Source organism: Megalopta genalis, chromosome 2 (genome assembly GCF_051020955.1).
Source record: "Megalopta genalis isolate 19385.01 chromosome 2, iyMegGena1_principal, whole genome shotgun sequence".
NCBI lineage: Eukaryota > Metazoa > Arthropoda > Insecta > Hymenoptera > Halictidae > Megalopta > Megalopta genalis.
The window spans coordinates 1,381,356-1,399,416 of NC_135014.1; the positions used below are offsets into that span (position 1 = coordinate 1,381,356).

General features: G+C 34.4%; 3 protein-coding genes across 6 annotated transcripts; 1 reads left to right on the top strand and 2 right to left on the bottom strand.

Annotated features, from left to right (window-relative positions):
* Window positions 1-2,055: 2,055 nt before the first annotated feature.
* On the top strand, window positions 2,056-3,507 carry LOC117223512 (GPN-loop GTPase 3). Its single transcript, XM_033475817.2, has 4 exons — window positions 2,056-2,249; window positions 2,317-2,441; window positions 2,615-2,811; window positions 2,886-3,507. Exons 2-4 carry the CDS (start codon window positions 2,397-2,399, stop codon window positions 3,472-3,474), a joined length of 831 nt encoding a protein of 276 aa, XP_033331708.1. The 5' UTR covers window positions 2,056-2,249; window positions 2,317-2,396; the 3' UTR covers window positions 3,475-3,507.
* A 60-nt stretch (window positions 3,508-3,567) lies between these two features.
* On the bottom strand, window positions 3,568-7,785 carry LOC117223511 (PHD finger protein 12). 3 transcript variants are annotated; one of them, XM_033475814.2, is made up of 5 exons: window positions 7,560-7,785; window positions 7,260-7,459; window positions 5,236-5,510; window positions 4,144-5,156; window positions 3,568-4,031 (listed from the first exon to the last, which is right to left on the bottom strand). In XM_033475814.2, exons 1-5 carry the CDS (start codon window positions 7,605-7,607, stop codon window positions 3,648-3,650), a joined length of 1,920 nt encoding a protein of 639 aa, XP_033331705.1. In that variant the 5' UTR covers window positions 7,608-7,785; the 3' UTR covers window positions 3,568-3,647. The 3 variants fall into 3 exon arrangements, with proteins under 3 accessions (XP_033331705.1, XP_033331704.1, XP_033331707.1); XM_033475813.2 differs by having other exon boundaries at window positions 4,144-5,159; XM_033475816.2 differs by having other exon boundaries at window positions 3,666-3,951; window positions 4,144-5,159; window positions 7,560-7,784.
* Window positions 7,786-8,325: 540 nt separating this feature from the next.
* smg (sterile alpha motif domain containing protein 4 smaug) lies at window positions 8,326-17,751 on the bottom strand. Of its 2 annotated transcripts, none has more exons than XM_033475709.2 (9): window positions 17,593-17,751; window positions 15,927-16,263; window positions 15,537-15,855; window positions 15,209-15,453; window positions 15,008-15,118; window positions 14,558-14,929; window positions 14,285-14,444; window positions 13,935-14,187; window positions 8,326-13,842 (listed from the first exon to the last, which is right to left on the bottom strand). In XM_033475709.2, the coding sequence occupies exons 2-9, from the start codon at window positions 16,138-16,140 to the stop codon at window positions 13,675-13,677; spliced, it is 1,842 nt and encodes a 613-aa protein (XP_033331600.1). In that variant the 5' UTR covers window positions 16,141-16,263; window positions 17,593-17,751; the 3' UTR covers window positions 8,326-13,674. The 2 variants fall into 2 exon arrangements, with proteins under 2 accessions (XP_033331600.1, XP_076384768.1); XM_076528653.1 differs by lacking the exon at window positions 17,593-17,751 and adding an exon at window positions 16,780-17,535.
* Window positions 17,752-18,061: the final 310 nt, after the last annotated feature.

An 18,061-nucleotide genomic window follows, 5' to 3' on the forward strand; every position in this document is an offset into this window, starting at 1 on the left:
ATAATTTTTATACTACGTGACTGATTTCACGATTTGTACAACATACAATATAAAACCTAAAACTGTAAGCATAAATATCTGTAATCTTTAAATTAATCGTTAAAGAAAGATATTATACATGTGTAATATTTTTACGTATGTATATTTACATGTATTGTTCTACACAACTTGTGTAAAAAACAAGTTTTACGTTTAACAATATGTTATATTGTTAAATTGCATAGAATTGCTTCAATAAATTGAATACATGAATATTTCTAACTTTAAATTCTTGTTTATTTAAAAATTAGAACTTAATCAACAAAACAAGTTTCGCAGATGATCTGTCTCTTACAAAAAATTATTAAATTATGAATTGTAATTTATTAATTATAACTTGTTAAAACATAGAATTTGCTTTTATGAAACACTTTCAAGTTTTATCGTCAAATCACAAAAACAACTTTTTCTTTCAAAAGTGAAACTTCAATTTTTCTCTGATACTGTACGCATATATTCCTCGAAACCTGTCACTACGGGGAGCCACACAATTAAGAATTCGATGTGTACGTAACACTTTCTTTCCTACATATAAAAATATTCTATGACAAAACCAATTTGTGATTATAAATTCGCGCGCGAAATATCGATCCTCGTTTAATATTTCACGAGTTGTCGTTTGTCAGAAAACATTTATAATGACAACATTCGTTCCTGTAAAAGTATCAGTCAAGCAGTGATATTCTAGCAAAAGTATCAGTTAGGTATCGATATTTTAAAGTAAGTATTGAAGAGATATCGATACGATTCAGTATTGGATTGAAATTGGTCAATTGGTATCGATAGATATCGATGCGATATTAATATTATCCGATATTATCCGATATATCCGTTATTTCACGGACACACCACGCGCTGCGTTGCCTGTCCTATTTTTTCGCGTAACTGTTTTACGCGAACACGTTGGTGTTGATTGCACTTAATTCTGAGCCCTGGACATAAAATCATGTGTTCTTCGTATGGTAACTTTAGTAACAATATTAATGAAACCTATATTAGACGAAAGATTGTAGTCCCTGTAATGATAAAAGGATTGCGTACTGTTTCTTTTAACGAGAATGAATGTGGGATTATATTGTCGTCCCCTGCGCGGATATTTACATTTCTTGGTATAGTGCGAGATATTAAAGAAATCGCAAAAAATATCTTATATTCTTGAAGATTCTACAACTTCCGTATCTTTTGTTTTGATTTATTAATATTTATGTATATGTATATATATTTTCTGTATATGTATTTAGGTGCAATAAAAGCGATACAATGGTTCGAAAAAGGTAAACGAACATCACACGTTGCTATGAAGATGAATACGTACGTTCGCATTTTTGGGGTTCTCTCCTGTCAGGGAATAGGCGACAACCGACATATTAATATTTTACATATACGGCCATTAGAAAATATAAATGAGTTGACAAATCATTTTCTCGAGGTTATTTATTATATAAATAATATTAGGTAAAAACGAGGTATATTTATTATATAAATATAATATTATGTAAAGCAAATGAGAAAGTAGATAATGGGCCAAATCGTTGTGATGTCGAAATGAAAGAAAAATAATTTGATTTTGAAAATAATTTTGATTTTGAGATCTAAAATTGAAAACCTAAAGCCAAATATAATTTTGCCAAAGATTGATAATATAATATTACATGTACTGAATGTTTTGTTACAAGATAATTTTTTTTTTGTTATAAGACGTTTATTAAAAGATTATCTTTTTGCTTTCTTTTATATAGATATTGTATACTATTAGGGCATTAAATATATTTTTGTATACACTAATTCTTGTTTCTATTAATATAAAATTTCAATGAGTTCAATCAGATAGTGTAGATTCCATACAATTATTTTTTCCATTTTGCCTTTCCACGTACACATATGTGTAGTCCTGACGCGGCAAGAAGGCACCTTTGTGTTTACTACATAGCTACGGCAGTGGAGCAGTTAGTAAGAGGGGGAATGTAAACATCAAGGTGCCTTCTTGTCGTGTGAGGACTATAGATAGGTATATACTATACTGTAATGGGACTTATTTTTGCACGCTTTTCCTACTTCCTAAGCTGACTCACACATCCCCATCATTTTACTGCGCATCCAATCCGTAATGGATCCTGTCTTAGCAGTGATTCGTCACCCAAACAGAGCAAAGAAAATTTATATATCTACCCTCGCTAATGGATCAAGCTGCGACCTGGAGGTGTACAGAAGTAGGACCCATTCTTGTAAGCATGAATAACGAACATAACCTAAATAAACTAACCTTATCACATCTAGAATCAACAGATTTGGTATAATATCACACATGGTGAAACGAAAATATAATTGATGACTTACTTAATAATAATCAATTAAAAATGAGATATGCACAACTTGTAATGGGACCAGCTGGCAGTGGAAAGGTATTTCTTTCTTTTTACATATAAATACATAACTCAAGATTATTTAAACATTGAATATAGGAATGAAACAAGAAACGTCTAAATTAATTCGCAATGATATTATAATAAAACATACTCTTATTACCGATAAACATTTGAGAATATAGTAATGAATTTTATATATTTCTTAACAGTCCACGTATTGTTCTGCTATGCAACAACATGCAGCCAACGAAGGAAAAGTGATTGAAATAGTAAATTTAGACCCCGCAGCTGAATATTTTGATTATGAACCTTTAGTAGATATAAGAGAATTAATTCAATTAGATGATGCCATGGAGGATGATGAATTACGATTTGGACCCAATGGTGGTCTTGTGTTTTGCATGGAGTAAGTTTATAAATTAACATTTGAAGACCATATGTATTATCGAATTTGCATTTATTCCTAAATTTGGTTTATAGGTACTTGTTAGAAAATTCATCGTGGCTAGAAGAAAAGTTAGGAGACGTGGACGATGATTATATTATTTTTGATTGTCCTGGTCAAATAGAATTATACACACATATGACGGTTATTCGCCAGTTAATAACAGTATTACAAAATCTCAATTTTCGTATGTGTGGAATTTTTCTAATGGATAGTCAGTTTATGATTGATGGATCAAAATTTCTGTCTGGTACAATGGCTGCGCTTAGTGTTATGATTAATTTAGAATTATCACATATTAATATCCTTAGTAAAATGGATTTATTATCTAAATCTGCGCGGAAACAATTAGATAAGTACTTAGAACCTGATCCGCATAGTTTATTAACAGATATGCAACAAGATTCTTGGAATGAAAAATATCGAAATCTCACAGAGGCTATAGGAAGACTTATAGAAGACTATAGTCTTGTACGTTTTTACCCATTAAATATAAGGAATGAAGAAAGCATGGCAGATATTAAACTAACTATTGATAATATTATTCAATATGGTGAAGATGCTGATGTTAAAATTAGAGATTTTGACGAACCAGAGAATGACGATGGAGATGAAAATTTGTAAAATAATTCTATTTAATAAATTATTTTTATAAAATGTTTCTTTGTAACTTGTTTCTTAGTGTGTTGGTGGGAAAGTAGAATTGAATTAAATAAATTTGCTTCATTAATTTAATTATTTTTAGCTTAAGAAAATATCTGTACATGAAAATGATGAAATATTTACAATGCGAGATTTCACCGTTCCAAATGTGCATTCATCGTATTAAACACGAATAATAGGCATCCAAAAGCTAGCGTTGATCCATGAGCAATAATAGCACTTCCCTCCCAGCCTTCTTCTAAATTATCCATATTCCCGGCTTCTGGGAATCTTGTTAAATTACATTTGCATAATACTCTTTTTCTTTCTGTCTGTTCTTGGGAAAGTAATACTTTTTCTTTTATTATAGCTTTCACTGCCTCTGTTGTTTTCTGTTCTTTTGTTACCAGCTGTATTTTCTCATCAGTTTCTTCTTTTACTTGTTCTGTAGCTACATCGCTATAATTACAAGAATAAAGTACGTTATCAACTACAGTTCCATATTCGCTATAGTTTAATAGTTCATAACGTTTTGTACTCTGCAAGTAAAAACGTGCAAATGATTACAATTACATTACACATATTTTAAATTTGTCGTAAGATGTGTAATTTTAGCGTAAAACTGATTGAATACTTTTTAAATATTATTACCTCGTCAAAGAAAATAATTGCATGCTTTGAAGATATAAAGCTGCAATTACCATATTCTGATAAAACTAAATCACAGTTTGGGCCACTTCCTATAGTTAATGTTTTATGAATCATAAAAATCGGTGGTTTGGGTTTATGATTTAAAGAAAACAAGGCTGCTCTTGCCATCGTATGACAATTGATCGGGTGATAATTTTCTCCATCTGTGTCGAGCAGTTGTTCTAATCGTTGCAGCGCTAATGCTTCCAATACTGGTCTTTCAAGTAACTGTACACCTTCTTTTATGTTGTAACCAAAATGTTCTGCACAGTACTCAACACTACCATCGTCTATACAACTATTTTCATTTATACTTTCTTCTCCTACTTTTTCTATACAATTTGTTTCACTACTTATTTCATCCTTATTTATTTCTTCTTTTATTTCATTATTCTGTTCTACCTCTTCTTCTATCTCCATCTGCTCTTCTGTTTTCTTTATTTCTGTGTATTCAACTTTAAGAGTTCTACAATCATTATTTTCTGCATCTTGCTTTTTAGTGCTCTTATTTACCGATCGTATGACAGTATCATGGTAAAATCGTATAGGATCTAATTCTGGCGGATGCTCGTAATGGAATTTCACAGAACAGGGAACTTTTACTCTTGTTCTACCTTCTAATCTAACTTTAGTACGAAAAAGTGGGTTTGTTGTGCGTGCTTTACGCAAAAAATCTAATTTTACTGCATGTTGATCTATACGTTGATTGGCATATTTATCCCAAAGTTTAATACGTTCTGTTACCCTGCAAGATGTCAATAAATTTTGGTCTATAAAATGATTCGGATGATTAGGACACATCCATCTACCGATAGGAAAAGCTGTAAGTGGAGGATCCAAACAATCTTGATGAAAATACAATGGACAGTAATCACATGCGATTAATGGTGCTTTTCGGCAGCTACGCCCACATTCAAAGCACAAACGTGCTGGTAAAGGTACCATTAAATTACTGTCTAAGCAATGATTTCTTCCTGCTAATAAAAAAGGTATTATTATTTGTACAAGGATATACGTACAATTTTCTTCTGATAAGAAATAACATATACATACCATTGGTATTTCCGCTTTGCTGCTTTCCTCTTCTACCCGAAACATAATCTACTTTATTGCTACCAGGAAACATTATTGGTAATTGCAATTCCTTAGGCAATTCGAACTCTCTAGGATTAACTAGAGAGGCTGCCAAAGCTAGTACCTCTAAAGCAGATTTTTTTTTATTCTTTTCATTGCCTTTGCTATCCAAAAGATTTCTTTTTGATGCACACCGGCAAGCATAACATAACCATTCTCCATTAGGAATGTCTGCTGGATCAACTGGTGGATAACTACAAATAATTGTTTCATCTTTATTTAAAATGTATTTTTTTATTATCACACAATTGCAGTGAAAATTCAACATAAAAATGTAATGTATATTGTTTATACATAAAAAGATTGTTATCGATACTGAGTAATTTAAAAATTTTGTTCACAAACTTATATAGGCATAAGTATATTACGCATCAGAAGTAAGAAGATATTCCTACATAAATGGGATCACAAACCTTCTATTTTGAATATGCAACCACTTTAAATTATAGTATAAATTATGTTAGACAATTCTGGATCAGATACAAATACTTAAAAAATTGTAAATACTAGTTTTACAGTCTTAAAAATAGAGAGCAATTGCTGATGGAAACTATACACATATATACATTTTCTCTGTAGTTCTGTTAATGAAAATGTATACTTGGATCTCTCTGGCTTCATGTAGATTATTCCCAGTTATATAATTTCATAATTAATAACAATTGCAAAAAATTCTGCAACCGCTGCACAAAAAAATTTAGAGATATATGAATGAAAATAACTTCTATCCACAATATAGATGTTTTTATATGAAATAGAATCAAATTTCATTTTCATAATAATCACAATTGGATCAATAAAAATGGAAGTGTAATTATACTATCTAACGAATGTTAACTTCTTTTGCATTTTAATAACCAAGTTTTCAGTTCTTTAGAGATAATAGCAAAATTTTGTATTTATTAAAAATAAATTCTCTTAGATGAGAAAAAAATAATAGCATATATCTTATTATAATCAAACATAGTTATAATTCATCTTAATTTATGAAGTGTGTTTACTTAAGTTATGACGGAGACATCAGACTTAAATCAAACTGATCTTTAATTACGAAATTACTTAAAGCTTTTAGTGGTTGCTCTTTCATAAAACATTTCTCAAAAATTGGAAAATTTATACGCATATAAACGTTATGACATATTATGTCAAAATTTGATGTATAGAACATTTCAAATATCTACTATGTAATTAATCATGCATTTAATTAAACTATCTATATTTAAGGCAGAAAAGGTTTTTAACTCCAGATATTAAAAATTTTGTTCCAGATCTGAAGTGTAAATATGTCAAGGAATCTTTTCTAAATTTTAAAGTGTCTTATATATATTAAAAAATACAGTTACAGTATTACAAATCTGTTATTGATTAATCAATAAATTTCGTTACAATCACATACTAATAACTAAACGAAATTTATTTTTCAATTTATTCATTTATTATCCAATTATTAAACCTATTATTACAATTCTCTACAAGTCACAGAAGAAATTGAAACATGCAACATTTTATATCAAAAAGAATTATGAAATTTATATACATCTATACGAAACTATATTGTGTACTATATTAGCTTCTAATATTTACAAGTCTAACAAATCATTTAACAACTTACATTTTATGAATAAACAATAGAATTTACAAACTTGTATAGTAGCTAATAAAGCGAATAATAAATTATACTACAGTACTTTAAGAATACGTCAAACTTTCCATGGTAAATATATTAACATTCCATATGATCTTTTAACTCCGTTAAACTATTCTCACTGAACTATTAAAGATTGAAAATTAATCAACTCTTAAAATATGTAAAATACGTGCATTTTCTTACATATCCAAGAATCTTAAAAGAATAAATATGAATAAATGATTCCTGAATAGCACGATCTATGACATCAGTACTAAGCTGACCTTTTTGTTATTTGAAAAAGCCTTAAACTCACTGGCATTGTAAATGGTATGATGCAGGACATTTATCACAGCATATTAGTTCTCCCCCATCTCTACAAGCATCACAGATATCGCGATTATGACCTCGTCCACGTCTTTTAAAGTATGGATGTTTCTTTTCTTCTTTGTCCTTTTTACTTTTTGCTGCCTTTGAATCCTCCGATACAGGCGGTGCTATAAGCGCTTGAATTTGCTAAAAAAATGCGAGCGTCACGAATATGATAATACTTTTACAATTATACATTGAAAACATTTTCAGTTTCAGAATAGTTCATATTTTTTTTATTACTTACTGGCATTAGACCTCCTATCATTGGAAAACCGTATTCTACAGTCCCCATTTTGAAGCAAGTTTCGATCTTGTAAAGGCCTGAAGAGGTTTTTATTAATTTTTCTTTTAGAACCGCATAATATTTATTTGATTAGGAACAATAGATCTACCCCTACTTTCTATTTTTCATATCTAAGTTGGTTATGTTTAAAACATAGATGAAGAATATACTAGATACGCCAGTGGTATCCACCCTTAGATCAAGGGTCTGAGGCGATCCTGTTTGTTGTACATGGTGTGTGGGCGATTGCAGTGCCTTTTTTGGAGAATGAACGAAGCTCCGTGCGATGTTTTTGTACAGCGCCAATTAGAATAGCGACAAAACGTTTAAACTGTTAGCCAAATTACCGACAGTCGATTTTGGCCAACAGTTTCACCGTTTTGCCACTTCCCCAATTGGCGCTGTACGGACATCGAACGGAGCTTCATATCTTTCTCTAAAGGAGGCGCCACAGTCGTCCACACACGCAGAATGCAAAGTCGTCTAAAAGCATTAAATATGGTAAAATTAGGGCACAAAAAAACTTTACCATGGACACAGAACCGTTTAGGAAAATCTGCTGCATCGATATCGTGTTACAAAAACAAATGACAATATTACGAAATGTAATTAATTATCCATTGAAAATTATATGTTCCTTATGTAAGCCTTTCTCGAATACGAATACAACAAGGGGAAGCTGTTCGATCGCATGCAAAAGATTCGTCAACGAACCGAATAATGTATATTTTGCGTATGAAAAATTTTTTATTGAAAAATGTTCTTTCACGCTACAACGTCAGTGTACCTTCGTCTATTTAACGTTATAACAGTACAAAAATTGCATTTTTACAAGTTATCCAGCTTACGTGACTAAAATATCCCAGTTAGCAATCTGATAATTCAAAAGCTACGTCTCTTACAATAATAACAGAAGGCGCCGTAGCAGAGGCATTCTTTGGCGACAACGCAATATACCAGCCTCGAAAAACCATTCTTATTCATCGTCACGATCGATTAGACACGGAGAGATCCGAATACATTGAACGCGTGTCCGTTGACAGTCGCTCGGAATTTTCCTCTTTCTACGTTCGAATAAAAATGGTGTTCCACTAGTACGGCTCACTAAAATTTGGCTGGCCAACGTTTATTCTCAGTCCATCGTTGCTAAATCTCGTTCGATCCATTCCCACGGGACCATACGGAAAGGTCACGAATCTATTTACGTGTGGTGCGAGAAAAACGTTCGACCGGGTGAACCGTAACGTGCAAACACACTCGAATGGAGTATAATTACACAGAACCTATATAGGAGACCATCGGTTTACGTACACTGTCGTTAATTACACATCAGTATTCACGTTCGCCAGCCAAAGCACGCCTAAAAGAACATAATCGAGGGCGGAAGCCCTCGGGGGGGTTCGCGAGGAGGCAAGTTTCACGCCATCATGATCAATCGTCTCAACCGTTTCTGTGCTCGTTCCGCTTCGAATCTTTGAAACTTTTTCCGCCTTACCTACCGATGCAAAATTAGACAACAGTCATTTGTCTTGCTACCTGGGTTATCATCAACGACGCTTTCGGCCGGAAACTTGCCTTTTTTTTTGTTTACATTAGCGAAAATGTTTCCGGTTGAAACAAAGTCTCTATATTCTTTCATGTTATTCGATACATATATGTATACTACGCGTATGCATGTACATACAAAGTAAGCCAACCTAAGAAGACTGGAACCTCGAAACATTATAGAAGAACCAAATGATTTGTTTTCAAGCATCGGATCGATATATTCTTCCAGAACGTATTCTTGGAAAGCCTGAAGCTCGCGTGGATCCGAAGCTGGTCATTTTATATAAAAACGCTATCACCGATCAAATTTATCAATTCGGCAGATATACTAATTTATACACTGCAAATAGGTGGCACTGCTAGCACAAAGTCTGTTTTATGAAAGTTACGTTCGAAAGAAGGTGCTTTAGCATAAATACAGATCTCGATCGATACCTTTGATCGTCGATAGCTCTCTTCCCTTTTATAGTGAACGATAAGCTACGTTAACTAGCATATGAAATAATTAAAAATTTCGTTTTCGCAATACGTTCTTTTAAACTATCAGGATCTTAGAAATTCAAAACGAAGCTGATTCATTTGGATTCCAGTCTTCGGTCGCTTGTTCCGTATACATAAACGCATACACATAGTGCACGCGTACACACACGTCTTTTACCGAAATCGATCACCTGAAACGCAAGCATCCGGCCAAAGAGAATATCCTGTGCTAGTAGTGTTTTAACAATTACACCGTTCATCGTGGTACAGAGTCCTCTTTCTCTAAAGCAAATTAAAGCAAAATGTAACGAATGGATAAGCGCCGATCAAACACGTCCGATTATTAAAATTGTCTGTATGTTCGCATGCGTCCAAGCTTCTAGAGCCGTTTAAATCTGTTCTTACGGGGGTGCCCTCTTATCCATTCGATGCCATCGAATCGCACACGCTATCTTTTCTGCCTGAAAAAACCACCGATACCCGCCGCCGCCCCTCCGCGCGCCGGTCGTCCCTTCGATCGTACGTCATCATCCTGAACCAAGCCCAATGTTTCCGCGGACCTCGACGTAACGACAATGTAAGTACTAAGTACGGAATATTCGCTCGATTCTACTTGTCTTGACTATGCGACGACGGCGATGACGACTACAGTCGAATCGACGAACGACGAGAACGTCGCGAGGGGGCGGGGCTCGGAGATGTTTCCGCTCGTAGATTTTGAAACGGTCGTCGATCTTTGGCAGAATCGCGCGATACTCACAATTACATCATTTACTTACATCACATACATTCGTTCGACGCGGATAATAATCTCTGCGATTTGCATTACTTAGTTCAGGTCCTGCCCTTTTCTTTTTTTTTCTTTTCTTTTCTTTTCTTTTTCATTGTCGTCGTTTTCGTTTCCTTTTAATCGATCGCCTATTCAGATACTGCGTTTCAGTACGAAATAATAATTCTACGTTGAACGAGTTTCCTGAAATCGTTTGGAAGCAGTCTTTTTCAAACATTTTCTTTTGCATGCTCTGACGTAAAAATCGTCGTCATATATCTCCCCTCCCTCGTCTCTCTCTTTCTCTCTCCTTTCGTTATTCATTCTGTGTTGCATCTCTTTTTCGCACTTTTTTTTCTCGTTTTCTATATTTTTTTTTCACCCATTTGCTGCCTTACCGATCGCGCGCGCGCGCGTTTTCCATGGTTTTCTCTGTTCGTGTTTCTTTTTTTTTTCTTTCGTTTGTTGCATTCAATCCCGCGCGGAATCATTATTGTACAAGTAATTATCTACACACACGTTAGCTGGTAGAAATTAGAATTGTATCGTTTGACTAGTTTTCTTTTTTTTGACCGTCCCCCTCCTTCGAAATCATACGTGTACGAAACTCTGGAATTCTAGTCGGACCAACGTAACTAAATTTTCCGCGTACGCGTGTAACAGTAATCGTTTACGATTTGATCGTGTATAATGATTTGTGCATATGTGTAACATGATCTGACAATGCGTTTTCAAGTGTCGATGTATACATTATAATATTGTTTAAAGGAATCCTCCGAAGTGTGTGCATGCGTGTGTGTGTGTGTATTAGTGTAAAATTTACTGTCTTCAAATTTCTTTCTTTTCTTTTTCTTTGTGTGTAGGAGTGTATTAATTCTCGTGTAAAAGCAAGTCTCGCGATGCCGGAAAGAAATCGCAATTTTCTAAAATATTTTCGATCGTTCCGTGATTTGTCGTCGACGATCCTATTATGTCACGCTCGAACAGGCTAAATTTTTAATTAATCGAGAAATCACCGCGCGCCATTTATGTAGATTCATCATCCTAGTAAGAGTATAATCGTTAAAATATAACCGTTATAACCTACAATTACAGCTAGACATTATTCTCGTTTAAACTCGCCTTTCGTCTCTCGCTCTCGCTCACTCGCTCTCTCGCGCACCTCGTTCTCTAATTCTTAATATTTTGACAGGTTTTTCCTTCCGCAGTCTTCCAATTGTTTCTTATTCACGCGCGCGTGCAGCTATCCTACACGAATAAACGAGTGCAAATCGTCCAAAATTCAACCGGCTCCCGGCGCGTGAATTATTCAGTCTTTCGTTTATATATATTTTTTTTTCTCGTTTCGCGTTTGCCGGTACGTTAGTCGCTAATACTACGTTAATCGTTATTATTATTATTATTATAATTATTAATATTATTATTTTTATTATTATCGTTATCGTTAAATTTAAACTTCTTTCATCGTTTCATCCAATTCTGTTTTTCTTGCCTTGCACGAAAAAATATTATGCTACGCGTTTACTCGCGACGTTTAAGTTAGAATGCTAAAGTCCGTAAATAGAGTAGGTATTATTAAATGATGTATGCTTATAATTTAAAGCCACAGATTTCGATGTCGCATCACATAATCACATGATGCAATTAAACGACGCGTCTCCGTCGCATCTCTCAACGTCACTACATATAATATTTAGTCTTATACCCTTTTTTTTACGTTCGCATAATACATCCTTAAGGCCTTTAAAATCCGTTTGTTGTATAAACCTCTTCGCCTTTTTCTTTTTTTTTTTTTGTTGCTCTCATTTCTTTTCGTTCTTTCCGTCTCGTTACAGTTTAAGTCTCGTTTCCAAGAGAAGAGACACATGGTAACTCTCGCATTCGATTGTGTGTATGTAACAAAAATTTCCGAGATCTGTGCGCAAAACTACAAAGCATACACGTTATATTCATGTTCCCTTCTTGGGGCAGCATAGACGAATTTTAAAAACGTGTACGTTCCCGTGTTACGTTAATTTTTCCACCTTTCTTTCTTTCTTTCTTTTTTTTTTCTTTTTAATGCATGTAACGAACTGTCAAACTTTTCCTTTTTTCTTTCTTTTAAGTATGCTTCCACTCTAGGGAAAATTACAGTGATAATACAGTGATAGTGGAGATAGTATAATAGTAGTAATAGCAGTACTTGTAATAGTAATAGTGGCGCTACTAGTAGTAGAGTAATAGGAATAGTGATAGCATAGTGATAGAATGGTAGTAGTAGAAGCAGCGATAATGATAGAGGATAAAAGTAGTAACAGCATAAAAGCATACGAATAATTGGTGTTAGTTAATTGTCAGAGAGATATGGTGGCGTCAGTAGTGATAATAAGGGTTATATAGCAATAATAATGGCATTAACTATAATGCTAGTAATAATAATATAGTGAACCGTAATGACGATGGCGATGTTGACGATGATGGTGGCAAAGCATTTTTGTTTTTGACGACAATTACAAAACTCATTAATAGCAATAGCGACGGTGGCGACAAGAGCAGATTAAGAAAGATAATTCTAATAATGATAAAAAGAAGTAAAATCAGTCAGTTCATTAAAATGAATTACATTACATTAGTATAATGTGTCCCTGGCGCTTAAAATCAGACGAAATTCCATTTCCCGAAATGGATAACACGAAAAAAAAAAAAATAATATTGCAAACATCGCACAATAATGTGGTGTACCTTTTTCGTCCCCCATTTTTTTTTCCATAATATATGTTAAACGATTTAATCCGCTTCCCATAAAATTCTATCATATGTGTATACATATATATTCTTTATATAATACATTTATATAGATGCAGCAAATAGTCAAGGAAAGAATCTATCTTCCTAATAGCATTTGGCTTGCCAAATTCTGTCAGTTTCATTAAATAGTATAATTGCATCGGGTATAATAAAAAATATTATTTTTTTTTTGTTTAAATCCTCGCGAGTCATTTAGACATCGCAAGCTGAGTGTTCTCGGTAATGTCTCTTTAAATGTTAGACATTTTTTTTTCATTTGGTAGGGCTATTAAAGCGTGTGAATTTGTGCGCGTCGAAGTACGCGCAACTGTCAGCACTATCATCGCTGTCGATCTCTTTAGTCGCAAGATATATGGGACTCAGTCTTGCCTTCGGCTTTGAAAAAACGGAGCTCGGACACAAATATATCTATATATCACTTCATAAAAATTCCCTTTCCACTTTTTAAACAGGACTTACTGCGTAGATCCAGTCATCGAAACGAAGAATTCGTTAGGCCTCGCCAAAGCCACCGATCGCTTGTTCTGTCATTCTTAAACAAAGAGATTCCAAACGAGAATTAATCTCCGGCTCCGTTGTTTCGGATGTGTTGTTCCCAGTCTGACCAAGAAAATGATCCCTCGGCGCGCTGTACGTGCGCTGCAGCGTTCTTTGTAATTGCTGGAATATAAAAAAAAATAAAAGTTTTAAGAAAAGAATCTATGCTAGGCGTGTTCTCGAGATTAAAATATTTTAGTTTAGTAGACATGTACCTGTAAACTAGATTCTTGTAAACTGGGTCGTTTCTCGGCCGTGTGAACTGAACGTAAGGTATTCTGATTTACACTTTGGTTCTGATTATTTTGTAGGTACGGTGTGGATATACTGTTCCTGTGAGTGCTAACCACGAAAGAATTGTTCTGCTGATGCGCATTGTGAATGTGACTTAAGTTCAAACTTGGCTTTCTGTTGTGCTGTTGTGGATTACAGTATCTTCTGTTATTATATCCATAATTGTGTTGCCACCTGAAATTGTAGTTGACAAATTATCGGTATTGTCGCGACGAACGTCGGTCGTTATTTCTGTATAATCCATATACAGTAATTATTTAATTTTCCTTACTTTGGGGTAGGTCGTGGATTTCCGAGTCTACTACGCCATTGCTGTACCTTTTCCTTCTGGTTTGGTGTAAAGCAATCATGCTGCAATACTTTTTCTAATATGTTAATACAAGCGCACAAAATGCCATCATCCACGCTATCCAATGCCAATCTGCTACACACTAAGAAATAAACGAACACAGTTACGTTAAAAAAGTTTTTCCACATTTGTTACCCATACGCATTGTATTGTTTCTCTTTTTAAACATCATGCTTACAAGAATGGCATACTCACGTTTACCAAGAACCTTGGTGAATTGTGCTGGTATGTCTTGAGGATCATTTTCTTGGCTTGGTTTCATAGGCGTAGCTAAGATTGTTTTCAACTCGTCAATGGTGTTGACCAGTATCGTTGGTCCTTGAGAAAACGATGTCGACTGTATATTATCACGGGTTGGCTGTAATAAGTCTTTTTCTAAATTTACAAGCGCAGTATAGCGTTGCTGCAACTTCGCAATGGAAAGGGCTAGTTTATGCCTGGCTCCTTTTGTCACTCCCTGTTCTGCTAATTGTTCTTCAGTCAATTGAAGCATTTCTTCGTAACTCAGGGTAACAAACAGATAACTATACTTATGAAGGCGCAAGGTTTTAAGCCATGATGGAACGTCTATAAATATAACCAAATGGATTATACACAATGTCTAACAATACGCTATGAATATTTTAAAGTTATATAAGTGCCTACCTCTCATACCACTAGCAAGTGAGAGATTAGATGTTTCATCTAAACGTCCTTCACTGCCACTACTTGCACACGAGCTCTGAGGACTCAATGGGCCTAATCCGATAAGATTGCCTGTTTAGAAATTTACAATTATTTAAAATAAAACAGAATTATATGTAAGAGAGTATGGTATCGTATGTTATAATTTTAAAGTAAACTAACTAGTATGGTCTCCAGAGATGCTAAAACTTCGTGGCTTGTGCCTGGTCGAGCAATTCACATTGTTACTGCGATCGACTACCTCTAAATGATGAGGTGGAGCAACTGGTGGTGTTAAACTATTTGATCGGCGTTGGCGAGTTACAGGTGGAGGAAATTGCAAGTTAAAGGCAGTACCTGGTTGTGTACCAAATAAATTTGTTTGATCATTTTGTTGTTTAGAATTTCGTTGCCATGCATTATCCCACCTGCAATGAAAAATAAGCTTGGTACACGTAATCACAAATAATACGTATATATAAAATTTGGCTTATAGATTTTCTTAACTCACCTAATAGATGTATTAGTGTATTCTTCAAGACTATGTATAGGTGGTGTACCACTAATGCGCTCTTCCAGATGACGGAGCCATTGAGTCAAAGAACGTCTATCTTGACTAGTAATAGCTGGATGGATCAAAGTATAACTTAAAAGTTGTTGAATTTGTTCAGTATGTTGACCTGTGGTTACACAGTGACTCACTAATTCTGGAATAGCTACTAAGTAGCATTGTTTGCACTCTACATTCCCAGGCCTTAATAATGGCAAATGTGTTAGAAGTTGATTAATAGCAACTTCTGTCGATTCAGAGAGTAAAGAGTTGATAAATGCTGTAAAATGTTATTGATAAATATCTTTAAACACAACTGTAGTATACTTGTGTCAGGTATAAACAAATTACCTGGATTATTGGCATTCAATTCCTGCGTATCTAACTCAGAAACTGAGTGCAAGGAATGTTGCACTGCCTGTGCAAGAAACCTTGCTTGAACTGCAGGAATGCGCCGAAGTAGAGCATAAAGAACTACAGTTTGTTCGCACTCATTCCATTGTGAGAAAACTCTAGTGAGCTCACCTACTTGTTCACAGAACAAGGGGCCATGTGACCACTTCATTTTTGTCAATGTTTTAATATCAAGGAGCGGATATTGAAAGCTCCACTTTTTGTCGTATTGTGTGATTTACAATTTATTTGTATTCCAACGATGGTTTGACAATAACAAACATGTGCCAATATTCTGTTTCAAAAGAATGTACTATTTAAGTTACATGGTTAGTTTGTAAAATCAAAATACAAAATTTAATATACGTAGCACATTAATTAATTAATTAAGTAATTTAGATGTATCAACCTTATAGTACAACGGCATAAATTGTAATAATTCATGTTTTTTTGTTTCAATACAAAAACTGCATATTATAATATTTAAAAATATTGAAGTAATTCGTACAATTTGAAATTAATTAATTTATAAAACGAAGTAATAAAATTGGTGAATTTCAATTCTTTTTATTCATATAACAAACATTGTATCGTCGCCGAAATTGTGTAACATTTAAAACAGCGTTATCGAATTAATATTTAACATAAATTAGCATATCAGCTTTCTAGAACAGTGAAAGTGTGCTGTACATAAAGCCATCGATCAATTGTATTTTTTCAAAAACAATACCCCAATTTATCCTCGTTAATATTTGAATAAAGCATTAAAACTCTAAACGAGAGGAAAAGTAATAATAAAACGATAACTTGCCGTAACCTAAGCTCGCATTAAGAACATTTTCTTTCACGAATTGTCACAAGGATCCGTTTGACTTCTCGCTGACGAAACAATAATTACTGTTGCTGTACAAAACGGTTGGATTTTCACGCACATTATACACATAATAACGAACGGAACAGTCCGACATAACCTCAAACGTGCCTGTGTACACTGCATCAACTGTAGATATGTACATCGATAAGAATTCCGCTGAGGTCAAGTTTGTTTACCCCGCGATGCGTGTGTATTTATAGCTTTCCTGTTACGATCCATTTGGCGGTGCAATGGCACCGTGTGCGAGACTTTACATGTCTAACAGCGGTTGATATGCTCAGATTCTTTTTTCGGGCCCAAAGATCGTAAAGACGACCACAAGTTTTTTTAGCAAAAATAGAAAACCGCTAGCGCAGTAAAATTCATGCATTTCCTAGGATAATTCTGTTTGAAATCTCCATAGAATACTTCGAGTCGCTTTCGTCGGTGCCGCCGCGTATCTTTGTATGTGTGGGACACACTGTAGAGGGGAAAGAACGAAGAACGAAGGGAGGAAAACAAGGGAGTTAAAAAAACTCATCTATGCGAAAGTATTAATCGTTTTCATAGGAAAAGTTGCTGAACGATGAACAGCTTAACATTCGTACGATTTTAATACGATCGATAGAGTTATTCTACAAACGTAATGAATACATCGCTACTGTACGACCAGCACTCGGCCATTGAGCCGAACAGCAAACAACAAATTGTACGCTCGAATCGGTCAACACGCTCTTGCTACGTAACATAATTACATGCTGTTGTAATTACCGTGTGCAAGGCTGGAGATGGCTGCTCCACGGGATCGTTGTCTTCCTTGCAAAATAACAACAATACACAATTATAGCATTTTATACGACGTTGAGTTAAAGGAAACATCTATCCACCATGCGGTATGGTGGGCCTACGTGACCACACTGGTTCATTGTCGCTACTCGTTGCAGAACTTCGCCTCTGCTATTGGTCCTTGCTCAAATGGTATCAACCAATCGTCTGACAGTTTGGGGCGCGGTTCGTTTGTGTCTCAAAAAGATGTCCGAATGCTTTTACTCCATTTTTCAGTTTGTGTTCGAAAATTTTGAATAAATTTATTACACATTGATTTGAAATTTATAATTCATGTTCTTGTATTTCTTAAATAAAATGTTTCTCACAGTTAACGAAAATGTATGAAAAGGACTATGAAAAAAAATACTTAACTAAGTATTTGCACTTAGTTTAGTTACATATATCAATCAAA

Coding starts and splice junctions, on each gene's coding strand:
- LOC117223512 (XM_033475817.2), top strand. CDS start 2,397: ATGAGATATGCACAACTTGTAATGGGACCAGCTGGCAGTGGAAAG. Junction 2,442..2,614: donor GACCAGCTGGCAGTGGAAAG/GTATTTCTTTCT, acceptor ATTTCTTAACAG/TCCACGTATTGTTCTGCTAT. Junction 2,812..2,885: donor GGTCTTGTGTTTTGCATGGA/GTAAGTTTATAA, acceptor TTTGGTTTATAG/GTACTTGTTAGAAAATTCAT.
- LOC117223511 (XM_033475813.2), bottom strand. CDS start 7,607: ATGGGGACTGTAGAATACGGTTTTCCAATGATAGGAGGTCTAATGCCA. Junction 5,511..7,259: donor TCATACCATTTACAATGCCA/GTGAGTTTAAGG, acceptor AATTATTTGTAG/TTATCCACCAGTTGATCCAG. Junction 5,160..5,235: donor GCAAAGCGGAAATACCAATG/GTATGTATATGT, acceptor CTTTTTTATTAG/CAGGAAGAAATCATTGCTTA.
- smg (XM_033475709.2), bottom strand. CDS start 16,140: ATGAAGTGGTCACATGGCCCCTTGTTCTGTGAACAAGTAGGTGAGCTC. Junction 15,119..15,208: donor CATCTCTGGAGACCATACTA/GTTAGTTTACTT, acceptor ATTTCTAAACAG/GCAATCTTATCGGATTAGGC. Junction 14,188..14,284: donor AATCCACGACCTACCCCAAA/GTAAGGAAAATT, acceptor CTACAATTTCAG/GTGGCAACACAATTATGGAT.